Below are 14,987 nucleotides of genomic sequence, written 5' to 3'. Positions count from 1 at the left end.
CCATCTGCAAGAGACTCTCCCAAGAAACCCTCAGGATTGCAATGGAAAGCATTAAATCCTAGACTAAGGCTTCTTTGTTATTGGACCAGTTTGCTTCACTTAAAATTAAATCTCATTGTTCAAGACAGAGAGATTTAACAGACACGCACTGGATCTGAACCATTTAACTCTTTTTAGCAGGACACAAAACTCTGCATAAATGCTCTGCCCATACCTTCAAATGTACAAATTAACTTTTCAATTTTATACAAATATCAGGACATCTCATCTTAATCCAGGAACTTTTACACAATCACAAAACTTACTTTACTGTAATTTTATCCTGCTTATAATCTGCCAAAGTGCCTATAACTCTCATGCAAGGTTTAACCTGATAATAACCCTGAAAATTGTGATACATTGACACATAGACATGCCTTACCCATGCTGTAAATCCAATGAATTTACATGAATTTAAACCATTATGATTTTTAATCAGGCATTTTCATGTTTTGTAACTAGTATGTTAAATATTAATTTTGCATATCTTGAATGTTAATGAAGGTTATTTGCTAATACTTCTTAGCGATTTCGTTATATTCGTTATTTTGTTATAAAAGTTCATGATTAAACATTGCCCTAGTTTGAGCGGGAAACAGAAATCTTCACACACAATGGGTCATAAATGAATTATCTTGAGGGGAGGACAGAAATGACCATGTGACCCAACAGAAGACACTTCTAATTGGCTCAAGACACATTTGGGGTGCGGTCAACCCCAACTCAACAAATCCTCCCCACCTAGGATGAACTCTCTCTTCTCTCTCTCTTCTCACTTGGCCCTTGATCTTCTCTTAGCCCTTCCTCAGCTGGCTTCGATTCGACACCCCTCTACCCAGGTTCCGCACAATGTAGAGTTCAGGAATGCTGAGAATGAAAAGTTCTGAAAAGAGTTAAATTATCTGCTTTATGACTCGCACACGTGACGGGGAGTCGCGAGTCTCCCTTGTGGGAGGACTTACTTCAAAGCCCAGCCTGATCATTTCAGAACAGAACTATCCAGCATCCATGATCTTAACAGAAGTCCAAAACATCAATGGAACTACCAGAACTTTCTACAGACCCAGCCAAAGATAGGTGTTTGTGTTTATTTAAATAATTTGTGTAAACCAATTGCAAATCGAGGTATACTAAATGAAGTATTGAGGGTTCAGGGCATGGTCTATAGACCTCTTAAAGTTCAATTTTCTCTGTTACAGATTGTTTACATTCACATTCTGTCACAGCTCACTCACCAATCTGTTTTATGTTCATCTATGTGTGCTAGCAAGTTGATGTTTTAGATTAGAAATACAGTCTTGTTGGTATTCAAAGAGGATTTGACTGTGGTATATTTTGATAAATAATCTCATCAATTGATTCTTAAAGGTCTACCCTCCGTGCTCTAAAAATATTTCAACAAATATGTGATGTTATTTTTTATATGATGGCCATGAGAATAGTATTGCTCTAAAGGGTTAACAGATGCATCATATCAACTCAGTGTGGCCAAGTGAGCAGACGTACACCTTAATTCATCATGTTCCCCGAATTAATCATAATTCCCTTCTTGAGCTATAATCTCTTACATATACATTGTGACACAATGAGCCTGTTGTATTACATATTAAATAGTGTAGAATTTTTATTCAGATTTCTAATCTGATCGTTTGTCATTTATCCTTCATATAATGGTGGTCAAATGTGACCAAGATTCCCTAACTAATTTACATATACATTTCTTACATATTATTGGTGATGAATGCTGACGAATGCTGACATTTGTAAATATATCCTGCCACAAAGTAGCTAATTTCCTACAACTATCTGTCACAAAAATCAGAGAACACTGTGAGATCTTCAGAAACAAAGTTTTTGGGTCTCAGCTATGATCAAACAGCCACATGCTATTCAAAATCTACCTTGTGACAGAGTGTACCACATAACCTGAGAGGTTCTCTGTAGGCTCAATTGACCTGCTCTCTGACTAAACCCCTGACAGCCACATGTGCTGTCATACACATTAGCATCTCCTTCGTATTGCTAGATCCTCTGGGTTTCTGACTGCAGGGCTCACATGCACCCTGAGAGGAGAGTCTCATTATCAATCAATCGATCAATCAATCAATCAGTCAATCAATATTTATATACAAAGCACATTTAAAAATAACCAAGGTTGACCAAAGTGCTGTACAATATAAAAATAATTACTACAATAGATAGAACAGACAACACAATAAAATAACAAGTACTATGATCAAATTAAACAGTACAAAATGTTTATGGTATATTAAAGGCCAGAGAAAATAAGTGTGTTTTTAGAGCCAATTTGACATTATTTTCACGAAGAGAAACAGAAGAATCTGAAAATTAATGCACATGAGGATTTAAAGCAGAATGAATGGTCAAAAGAGGTTTATGACAATTATTAGTAATAAGTAGAGAGACCTATTTACATTTTGCAGCCTTTGCCGCTTTCTGAAATATATTATATATATTGAGTCTCTCAAAATATCATAAGAAACCTGCAGTATGTCCTTTTTCCATTTGCATTCTGCACGTCCACATGCCTGCCTAAGTGAGCGTGTAGTGTCAGTAAGCCAGGGCACTGGCACAGGCTTATGATTTTTGTATCTTAGAGGCGCAATGAAATTCATAATATCTGTGCACTGGTGGAATTAAAAAGATTAAGATGGTCATCAGCATCTAAGTTATGCAGAGTAGAGTCCATTTCCAGAGAGTTACTTACGTACTTCCTGATATGTTGCAGCAAACTCTAATTAAATTAAAATGATCAAATTTAATTGAAATAATTAATTGTTTTGGGTAGGAAAAAATTAGAATTTATTAAATAAATAGTTAGTAAGTATTTAGAACTGTCTCATTCTTTTGAGTTCATGAAACTTACACCCTCTAAGTAACCTGGATTGGCTTATTGTTTTGAGTTTGATGAACTTGTCTCTAAATTTACAGGAACTTAAATTTAAATGAAACTGGGCAGGAGATTTCTATTTCCCAACACACTTTGCCTGGTACATGACAGGGTGGGTAAATGTTCAAATTAAGTGTTATATAGCCTAATTTGTCTTTGTTCAAGATGAATGTAAAGGTGTTTTTAATGTTTTTGTGTGTGTGTGTGTGTGTGTGTGTGTGTGTGTGTGTGTGTGTGTGTGTGTGTGATTTATCACTTTGTGGGGACCAAATGTCCCCATAAGGATAGTAAAACCCGAAATTTTTGACCTTGTGGGGACATTTTGTCGGTCCCCATGAGGAAAACAGCTTATAAATCATACTAAATTATGTTTTTTGAAAATGTAAAAATGCAGAAAGTTTTCTGTGAGGGTTAGGTTTAGGGGTAGGGTTAGGTTTAGGGGATAGAATATAATGTTTGTACAGTATAAAAACCATTATGTCTATGGAAAGTCCCCATAAAACATGGAAACACTACGTGTGTGTGTGTGTGTGTGTGTTATTTAGAAGAGTTTCATTAATGTTGGAGTTGGGGGGGGGGGGGTCAAAATTGAATATATTGTTTTACACATTGAAAAATTGCTATGCTAATCAAAGCATAGTGTTTGCAATTAGCATGCATTTAGCATTCTAACATTCATATTACTAGCTAGTTTTTCTCTACTGAAAGTATTTTAGTTGAGATTACTTTTAATATTTAGTTCAGCCAAAGAGTTACATTTAAAGTTACGTGACATCAAAATGTATCAGCTTACTCAGTAGAGCTGTTCAGCTTGTAGCCCAAAAACCAGGAAGAGAATTCGCCATGGGTTTCCTCTGGATCTTCCTATGGGTTTTTATAATGGGGTTTTTGAACTTATGAGAAAAATAAGGTCTGTGGCAAACATTACTTGAGGATACGTGGACGTTTTGTTCTACAACATAAATTGCACACAGTCACACTGCAATGGGAATTTTGAAGCCGTATTGAATTACACACTTAATAATTCACATTTGAGGTATAACTGTGTTTCGTTTATGTTGTAGAACAAAACGTCCATGTATCATTTAGAGCTATTAACATGAAAAAATCTGAAAGCTCTGTTCATTTAAATTTGGGAGATTATTAAATTAAAACCAAATTATGTAACTGATTGCCTCAAATTAGTTCTATCGGGAAGACACGCAGGCTTGAGTGAGGTTTAAGATGCCATTTATTTGATAAATATAAAACAAGGTAATGTCTCTCTCTTTGGAGTAGGCCCCGTCCGGCGGTCCGAGGGAGTTGTGCCTGGAACCGTCATATCCTGCCGGAGATAGAAGGCAGGGGCGAGGAGCCTACCCCCGTGTGCCTGTGTTTTAGCGCACTGAAACAGCAATGTGATAGATTGTGAGCAGACTTATAAAGCAATGGCTTCCAGTGCGATTGGCTAGGAATTACCCCGCTAATGAAGTGATGATGTACAGCTGCTAGTCTTCCTGCTAGAACTACGCTGCACTACGTTGCACTTCCATTTCTGATAACTTATTAGGGTTTACAGTGACAATCTTTTCATCTCAGTATCAAGTGATTCTTTTGTCTTGGATAGAAAATTCTAAAGACTATATATTTGTTGAAATTAGGTTTTTAGTGCTCACAGAGCTTTTGGTTTCACTCTAAATGTGTTTGTATTGTGTGTGCTGCACACGATTATAGTAATTTTCACAAAACGTTTTACTACTTGCACTAATTTTCCCATTTCACAGTTTATTTGTGTAATCCATTTTGTATCCAAGCACTTTAAAATCACTGCTTTTAATTGCTATCCCCCAGCAATAATGTTTAATTATGAGTTGTGCTGTAATTACTGAAATTCATCTAATGATTAGGAATGCAGATGAACACCTACACAATTTCACCAAAAACTCACTGTATCCCATTGTGCTACATTTGATATTTTCTATTCTATTAAGTATACTCAGCTTGGCATCCTGTCTTTAAAGGAATAGTTCATGCATTTTTACTAACCCTAATGTCATTACAAACCCATATGGCTTTTTTCTGTGGAGCACAAAAGATGATAATGCCATATAATGATAGTGAGTCCACATGACTTATTCACTATATCCAAGTTTTCTGAAGTCATACGATAGCTTTGTGTGGGAAACAGACAGACAATTTTGTATTTAACAACCCACTGAAGAGTAAGATTATCAGTGAAAAACAACTTAAATTGTAGTCTGTTCCTCACACAAAGCCACTGCATGCCTATAGAAGACTTGGAATATAGTGTATAGACCACTTTGATGATACTTTTTTGTTTTGTTTAGTATTGTTTTTATTTTGTAGCAGACAAAACCACATTTTTGGGTGAACTATTCCTTTAATGTGACCATAAAATTAGCTTCTGCCAATCAAAATTATATTGCAATTCTATCCTGCTGTGTATAAACTGACCTTTTTCGTCCACCCACCTTTCTGTTGCATCGCAAACAGCCATCATGTCTCCCTGGCAAGCTTGTGCTCTAAATTGGTTGTGCAACAATAGCTGTGCCTCTCTGCAGCCTCTAGTGATGTTCTCTACTAGGACTTTAAACCCCCGTAGGCCTTCACACTTTGTAGCCTGTGTTATTCTGTTCCCCTGCATGGTGCCCGTCTGTGCCTAGGCACTGGACTAATTTTTGATTATGACCATAAATAACGACAAAAAACTGGCACAACTCCACAGGGAGCCTATTAGAGACTTGTCATTCAACTGACATTCTGCTAAGTATTCATTTGTCAAGTAACCGCTTCTTCTCAAAGTGGACAGTGGAAAAGAGTGTTTCTGTGTGAATGTGATATATCAGCACTAGAAAACCGAGGACTGCCTGTGAAGAATGGGTTGCCACCATTATGTTTCAGAAGTACAGGCCAATCAGCGAGACATGTTTTAACATTATAATTTAATTACATGATATGATGCAAATTATGATTCATATTTTTGAGGTATATCAAAATGTGGCCTAAATTAGTGATAATGTTTTCTACCCCCAGTTATGTGTCTGAAAGGTGTTATTTGATAACAGATTGTTATAAATGTTTTGTTCACCAAAACATTTTCTGTCAACATTTACTCAACCTCATGTTGTTCCAAACCTGTATGTTTTTCTTAAAACTCATGTGGAGAAAATAGCTACATTTTTTGGGTTAACTATCCCTGTAAGAGTTGTTACAGTAGATATACCAAATCTGGAACCAGCATTAACACTGACACTCACACTACATACAAATCATCTATATGTATCCACACATATTTGATAGTTTTTGTGTTAACAAGCAGGTCTGCCTTATAAAGTAGACATCAGTCTTTGCTCAGGAGCATGACTTCCCTCAGAGAGAGAGAGAGAAAGAGAAAGAAAGAAAGAAAGAAAGAAAGAAAGAAAGAAAGAAAGAAAGAAAGAAAGAAAGAAAGAAAGAAAGAAAGAAAGAAAGAAAGAGAAAGAAAGAAAGAAGATTCTTAAGCTGAGAAAGTGTGACAGGAATAAAATATACTGGTTTCAGATTCAGCTAAGCTGTTCTCAGCCCTTTAACCCCCCAGCACAGCTGTCCTTTGTTCTCAATCCAAGCGCAGCCTTGACTTGTCTTTGCCAATTATGAGGACTAAGGGATGGTTACCACTGTTAAGCAGGCTTCAGTGAGTTCATTCCACATCCACGTTGTGGTGTGAGAGAGTACACCAGAACTCAAGACCACCACTGTGCCACATTTAAAGGGATAGTTCACCCAAAAATTAAAATTCTTTCACAAATTGTTCCAAACCCATAAGACTTTATTTCTTCCATGGAACATAAATGGAGATGTTAGGCAGAATGTTAGCAACTGACAGCCTCAGTCGCCATTTACCTTTATATTTTGGAAAAAAAGATGCAATGAAAGTAGTAAAGGCTGTCAGATGCTAACATTCTGCCTAAAATCTCCATTTGCGTTCCACAGAACTAAGTCTGTTTGAAAATACATTAGGGTAAGTAAATGACAGAATTTAGATTTTTGGATGAACACTCCCTTTAAGGGACTAAAGTATCAACTCAGTTTTTGTGTAGGTACATCCATCAAAAGGTCACTGCTAGTTGTTAGACACAATACTGAGAAAATGGTCCATTGTGATCTGTATGCTGTTCTCAAATGTATGATTGGCCTTTTAAGAAAACATTCCTGCAAACAAAAACAGCTTAAACCAGCCTTAGGTGGTTATCTGGTCTGCCTCGACAAGCTGGTTAGACTATTCTGACAAACTTGTTACTCTTGTCTGATTTGCTCGTTTAAGTTTTTTTTAAAGCACTTATCAAATTGTTAAACTAGTTAAGGTCTATTTAGCTGGTTTTAGAGGGGTTTTGAGCACTTATCAACCTATTAAACTAGTCAAAGTGGTCTGTTTTGTTGGTTTTAGAGGGGTTTTGAGCACTTGTTAAACTAGTTAAGTTGGTCTGTTTTTCAGGTTTTAGAGGGGTTTTGATCACTTTCAACCTGTTAAACAAGTTAAGGTGGTCTCTTTGGCTAGTTTTAGAGGGGTTAGGGGCACGTATTGACCTGTTAAACTAGTTAATGTGGTCTGTTTTGCTGGTTTTAGATGGGTTACAGGCACTTATCATCTTGTCAAGCTGCTTAAGGTGGTCTGTTTTGCTGATTATAGAGGAGTTCTGAGCACATGTCAATCTGTCAAACTAGTTAAGTAGGTCTGTTTTTCTGTTTAAACTAGTAAAGGTGATCTGTTTTGTTGATTTTAAAGGAGTTATGGGCACCTATCATCTTATCAAACTAGTTAAGGTGGTCTGTTTTGCTGGTTTTAGAGGGTTTATGGGCACTTATCAGCTTGTTTAATTTGTTAAAGTGGACTGATTTGGGGGTTTTAGAGGGATTTTGAGCACTTGTTAATCTGTCAAACCAGTTAGGCTACTCTGTTTTGCTGATTTTAGAGGGTTTGTGGCACTTATAACCTGCCTATTTGAGAGCTCGACCAATCATACAGAGGATCCTGTCTTCTAGGTGTGACATAAATGCATTAACTGAAAGCCTAATGTCCAGTAGGCAATCATATGCAGATCCAATGCAAAAAGCCCTCACAAAGCTCCTATAGACTCCATGAGGAGCATGAAATCCAGACGGGACCCAAAGGAACGTGTTAAGAGCCTTTTGTCCAGTGAACATCGATCTTTTGTGCCTTGATTTGATATATGGTACAGGTATCTGAGACTCCCATTGAAACACAGCTTCAGTGGGGCTCTATGAGCTGTGTGTCTACTTCTATGAACATTTATTGTAGAATAAACGGATTTTGTAACTTAAACGAACACAATAGTGTTGTGTAATATTTACTTTTATTTACTCATGTTGAAATGCACAAAGAGTAGTACGTCATTTATTTAGATTCATTGTATTAATCTTCTTATTCTCACATTTCTTATGAAATTTTAGGGGAAACTGTGCTACCTGGTCTTAAATCAAACTCCTCTGTTTTAGAGGAGTTTTTGGTACTTTTACACTAGTCAAACAAGGCTGGTCTGTTTTGCTGATTTAGATGGTTTCCAGACCAGCTGGACATCTGGCCACACCAGCTAAACACCAGCATGGGCTCAAAAAGCAGCTATACCAGCTGAAAAAGTTTGGCCAAGCTAAGAAACCAGATAGATCATCTTAAATCAGCTATGACTAGCAAACCCCCTTAGACTGGTTTCTGTTGTTTTACAGTAGGAATGAAGCAGCTGCCCAGTTTAATGTGATGTTACTCACATCTTTCTTGTTTTTCTTTACCTCCCTCCACCATCACAATGACAAAGGTGAGCAGGATCAGTACGGTTGTGAGTCGTAAACGGGAGCAGCGAGTTCTCTTCATGGTGGTCACCATGGTGGTGTGTTACCTGCTTTGCTGGATGCCCTATGGGATTATGGCCCTGCTTGCCACGTTTGGGAAGCCTGGTCTGGTGACTCCAGCAGCCAGCATCGTTCCCTCTGTCTTAGCCAAGACCAGCACCGTCATAAATCCTATAATCTACATCTTCATGAACAAACAGGTGGGTACTAACACTGTTTGAACAGCTGATCTCTCAATATGCACAGATGTCTGTTCTTATTTTATCATCAGTGACATACAGTTGTGGCCAAAAATATTGGCACCCTTGGTAAATATGAGCAAAGAAGGCTGTGAACTATATGTCTTAATAGACTCTCCCCTTCAGTTCACCCCACAGGATTTCTATGGGGTTCAGGTCAGGGGACTGAGATGGGCATGGCAAAACCTTGAGTTTGTGGTCAGTGGACCATTTTTGTGTTGATTTTGATGTGTGCTTTCAATCATTGTCCTGCTGGAAGATCCAACCATGGTCAATTTTAAGCTTTCTTGCAGAGGCAGTCAGGTTTTGATTTTTTATCAAATGGTGCCATGTATCTGAACAAGATGTCCAGAAACTCTGGCTTAAAAATACATTTTTTGGAGACTTTTTGACCCCAAGACCCAACTAATTTATGCAATTTTCCAGCTGTGATACTTGGAAAAGTTTTGGCCACTCGAACCATCCTCCTCTCTGTGCGTGGAGACAATATAGACATATGTCCTCTTCCAGGCCGATTAGTTACATCTCAAGTTAATTGGAACTTCTTAATTATTGCCCTGATGCTGGAAATGGGCATTTTCAATGATTTAGCTATTTTCTTTTAGCCACTTCCCATTTTAAGACGCTCAACAAAATTCTGCTGCACATCAGAACTATATTCTTTGGTCTTACCCACTGTGATTGATGATTAAGGGAATTTGGCTTGTGTGTTACCTCATATTTATACCCCTGTGAAAAAGGAAGTCATGGCTGAACAATTTCATGTTCCTAGTCACCCAAATATATATAAAAAAAAAAAATATGAATGGGATAATACTTCAGATATTTTTTACTCATAAGAAATAAACAATAAAGGCATATTTTCCACAGACTTCATTGCTCTTATTTACCAAGAGTTCCTATATTTTTGGCCACAACTGTATTAGCTATGAACATTATATGGCCTTTGATAATTTTGTAATTATATTATGATAGAGCACAGCACCTAAAGCTGCCCCAAAGAGTATTCAGACACTAACTGTAAGCAACACTTAAAGAAATGTTTGGGGTCAATACAATTTAAGATCAATCAACAGCATTTGGGGCATAATGTTGATTACCACATAAAATAATTTAGACTCATCCCTCGTCTATTTAAAAAAGAGAAAAGAAAGAAAAGGTGGTTACAGTTAATCCCTTACAATGGAAGTTAATGAGGCCAGTCACTATTTTAAAAGTACATTATATGTGTTAACATGATTTCGTCATGACAACGAAGTTGTAATATTGTATATAACTTTACACAGCTATGGTAACTTAGCAGTTTTAAAATGATGTTAACATGTATAATATTTATGTCTTGTGGCTATACTTTTGAAAAGTGTGTATTTCACTGTTTATGAACTGGCCCCATTTAATTCCATTGTAAGCACTTTACTGTAACTGTGATTTAATTTTGTATTCTTCTTCTTTTTTCTTTATTTTAAATAAACTTGATTGAATGAGTCCAAATTATATTTATTTGGTGATCAACATTATGCAGCAAATGCTGTCAATTGAGCTTAATTTATATTGAACCTGGAACATTACTTTAAAATGGATGAATGTCAGTGCATTAAATCGCAAAATGTCAAACCAAGTGGATTTTTTTTTAAAGCAAAACATTTCACAAAAAGAAGTTTGTTCGGTTAACACTAAAAATAACTTTAAGACCAGTTGCTTAGACATACTTGCAAAATGGCAAAAAAAAAAAAAAAAGTGTATTTTTTCTGAGAAAAGGTCTAGCATCATTTGTTTGAAGATGCCTCATGGGTTTATGATTTGTTATTTAATGGACAAAAATTCACATAATCATGGCTTAAGTCTCCATATACTTTATGGTAACCTGTATTAACGAGTCCAAGCTACTAATTTCTATTTTTAGTATTTAACAAAGAGTCTGGATAATATTACGTTTTTCGGTAACACTTTACAATATGGTTCCATTTGTTATTATTAGTTAACTAACAAAGAGCAATACTTAAAAAGCAATTATTAATCTTAGTTCATGATAATTTCAACATATAGTAATACATTTTATATAATCAAAAGTTGTATATTTGAACATTAGTTAATTTACTATGAACTAACACAAACTTACAATGAACAATTGTATTTTTATCAACTAACATTAAATAAAATAAATAAAATATTGTAATTGTTTGTTCATGATACCTAATGCATTAACTAATGTTAACGAATGGAACCTTATTGTAAAGTGCTGCCAGATTGTCTTTAAAAGAGCACATGCAAAGCAGGATCTCTTGAGTTATACTATATGTGCATTAATAAAGTTTCCAGGGTTAGGTGTTGAAAAATTGCATATTATTAAATGTACTATTTCAGTACCACTATTAGAGTTAGGGTTAGTGTACTTTTTAGGTTAAAGGAATAGTTCACCCAAAAATGAACATTCTCTCATCATTTACTCACCCTCGTGTCATCCCAGATGTGTATGACTTTCTTTCTACTGCAGAACATAAATTAAGATTTTTAGAAGAATATCTCAGCTCCGTAGGTCCTCACAATGCAAGTGAATGGGTGTCAAAATGTTGACGCTCCAAAAAGCACATAAAGGCAGCATAAACGTAATCCATATGACTTCAGTGGTTAAATCCATGTCTTCAGAATCGATATGATAGGTGTGGGTGAGAAACACATCAGTCCATTTTTGCTAGATATTATTCTCCATGCCCAGTAGGGGGCATATGCATAAAGAATGTTAATCACCCAAAACACATGAAGAAGAATGTGAAAGTGAAAGTTAAAGTGGAGATCGACTGAGCAGAAAAGAGAATTAATAGTAAAAATTGACTTAAATATTTATCTTTTTCTCAACCGCACCTATCATATCGATTGATTTAACCACTGGAGTCATATGGATTACTTTTATGCTAATTTATGTAATTTTTGGCACCCATTCAATTGCATTGAAAGGACCAAAAGAGCTGAGATATTCTTCTAAAAATCATTATTTGTGTTTTGCTGAAGAAAGAAAGTACACATCCGAAATGGCATAAGGGTGAGTAAATGATGAGAGAGTTGTCATTTTGGGGTGAACTTTTCCTTTAAGTCATTACAGACAGGGAGCAAACCAGGATTGGATTTTTTTTAGCATTATTTACTTTGAGTTGAATTCTTTGGGATTTTACTCTGTTGATAACCTCTATCTCTATTTTGCTCTCCATTTTTCTCTCTCACTCAATGTGTTCCCTTTCAAACCCAGACATTTTGTCCCTACTTTGATGGCGGGTTTGTATTCCATCATTCATTCTGGTTCATGGCTGGCCAAAATAATCAACAGTACTCCCTCCAGATGAAAATACTTCTACATGCAGTTATGTTCAAGTCTTTGGAAGAAAGCATAAACCAATAGAGTGAATATAAACACATTTTTTGAGGCTGAAGTCTCAAAATGTGCTTAAAGGAAATGGTAAAAAGTTTAATAGAAAATTTCCAAAGAAAGTTTCCCTTCAAAGATGACTTACTGATACCAACTACACATTTTATTATATTCTTGAATGTATATGAAAAAGTTATGTGTTTGTAATATCTGTACACCTCTCGTCTATATGGGTTTAAGCTCTTTGAAAACATCTGCTCTAAACTATTGTTTGTGATAAGACGGGAGAAGAAGAATCTGGGAAACAGGTTTTGCACATCGGAGCCACCAAGTCACCTGTATGTCATTTTCAGTCTTCAATTCCTCCCAGCCCGTAACCATGGAAACTGTGAGTTGAGGCGAGTTGAAGACTTAAAGTGCTGTACAGATTCAAGTATCTACCCATCATGTGTCGATATGACCAGCAGAGATGGAAAGACAGCAGAACACAGAAGAGTACGGAAAAAAACGAGTTCAGTCCCTTTTGGAGTGAGAGAGCATGGCAAAGTCCCTGAGCCTGTAAGTAAATAACAGCAATCTTAAAACACACGGGTTCAGTGGGGTCTGTGGGGCAGGGTCAAAAAAAATAAAAGCGCACCAGCTGCATGTGGTTGTGATGCATTTATGATGAAACTGTTCCAAACCCTGATTAAGATTTTAATTGTTTTATTATGTGACTCAGATTTTAAGTATAAATACTACACCTCTGTAATAAAATACACAGGGAACTATTAACTATTTAACCATTTATTTTACACTCACACACCCACCCACACACACTCAGACACACATGCATACTCGCACCCACACATACACACACACATGTATATATGCACCCACACACACACATGCATACACGCACCCACCCATACACACACACACACACACACGCATACTCGCACCCACACACACACACACACATGCATACACGCACCCACACATACACACACACATGCATACACGCAACCCACACACACACTTTTAATTGAAACATTTAATGAAAAAAAGCATAGTTTAATATGTTTTTTAAGTTATTTGAATTATGCGGACACTAGAAATGTCCTCATAAACCACATGTATAGTATAATACCCGTGTAATTACCAGTTTGTAACCTAAAAAAATGTCCTTGTAAACCACCCAAACCTGCCCACACACACACACAAGTGATGTCACTGAGAATGAGCTGTATATTGAGGAGTTTAGTCAGGTTAGGGAGATAGTCAGGGTGGTGGAATCAGGGTAGAATTCTTCTTTTGGCCATGTGTTTGTAAATACTAATAACCTTGTTTGGGTCAACTGGGATGTCCCTCTCAATGGATAGCAGAAGATCTGAGAACCTGCCTTCCCCGCATCTGTTCCTGAGCTGGGTCTTGATCAGCTTCAGTTTAGAGAATGACCACTCTACTGGAGCGGTTGTCACTGGCAATGTGGCATTTATTGTGAGGTGCTTAGTCAGGGTAGGGAAAACTGTTTCCACATTGTTGAATTTAAGGCACCTTAGCATTTTCTAGCATGTAGGGCAGTCTACATGGCACTGCATCACATTATCTCCATTGGAAGGGCACCTACTAGGACACTTAATCACATTTCTTCACACATAGGGGCACCCATGAATGCACTGCATCTCAATTTTTCCACTGGAAGGGCACCTTTTTTTTTTTTTGCACATATGGGCATCTTGGAGGGCACTGCATCATGTTTTTCTATTGGAAGGGCACCCATTAGGGCACTGCATCATGTTTTCTCGCACGTTGGAGCACCCTAGATGGCACTGCGTCACATTTTGTCCACTGGAAGGGCACCATAGAAGGCACTTTATTACGGTTCCACATGACATCAACCTTCATTGTTCATTAATTGCTTATGCAAATTTTTTGCACATGCAAATTGTATTGCAAAAGACTATCCTATTTTATATTTTAAGTTAAATATAATTAACTTAACATTAAGTTAAAATGTAAAAACATCTTTAAAATATGATCAATTTACTTGAAAAGCAACAATAGTGTGACTTGTTTCCATAGAAAATATCTTTAAGTTTATTTTTCTCTCCTATCTGCAAATTGATGTTTCTTGTTTTAAGCATAAATTTAACAACATTTAGTGAGGTTTTGCTTAAAATCTTTTTTTTAAATCCAATGGTTTAGAAAAATTTACTTGATTCAATATAAATTGAAGTGTTAAAGAGATAGTGAACCCAAAAATGAAATTTACTCACCCATATGTTGTTCCAAACCTGTATGACTGTTTTTCGTTCATGAAATACAAAATTAGATGTTAGGCATAATGTTAGCCTCAGTCACCATTCGATTTAATTGCATCTTTTTCCATACAATGAAAGTGAATGGTGACCAAGGCTGTCATTCTGCCTAGCATCTCCTTTTGTGTTCCACAGAGGAAAGTAAAATCATAAGGGTTTGGAGAAACATGAGGGTGAGTAAATTATGACAGAATTTCAATATTTGAGAGAACTATTCATTAAATATATTAGAGTAAACACATTTTCTTCTGAAGTAAATGTATCTTGTTTAAAATACTTTTATATTCTGC

The 14,987-nt window shown here is 36.4% G+C and overlaps 1 protein-coding gene across 1 annotated transcript in view; it reads left to right on the top strand.

The window, feature by feature from the left end:
* tmtopsb (teleost multiple tissue opsin b) overlaps nt 1–14,987 on the top strand; it is a 45,547-nt gene that overhangs the window by 17,086 nt on the left and 13,474 nt on the right. Inside the window, exon 3 of the mRNA XM_052114291.1 lies at nt 8,764–8,997. Within this exon, the coding sequence (XP_051970251.1) occupies nt 8,764–8,997 (234 nt within the window). The remainder of the gene's footprint in view (nt 1–8,763; nt 8,998–14,987) is intronic.

Source organism: Xyrauchen texanus, chromosome 41 (assembly GCF_025860055.1).
Source record: "Xyrauchen texanus isolate HMW12.3.18 chromosome 41, RBS_HiC_50CHRs, whole genome shotgun sequence".
NCBI classification, from domain to species: Eukaryota; Metazoa; Chordata; class Actinopteri; order Cypriniformes; family Catostomidae; genus Xyrauchen; species Xyrauchen texanus.
Note: the sequence above shows the minus strand (reverse complement) of the source record. Positions and strands in the feature narration are given on the sequence as shown.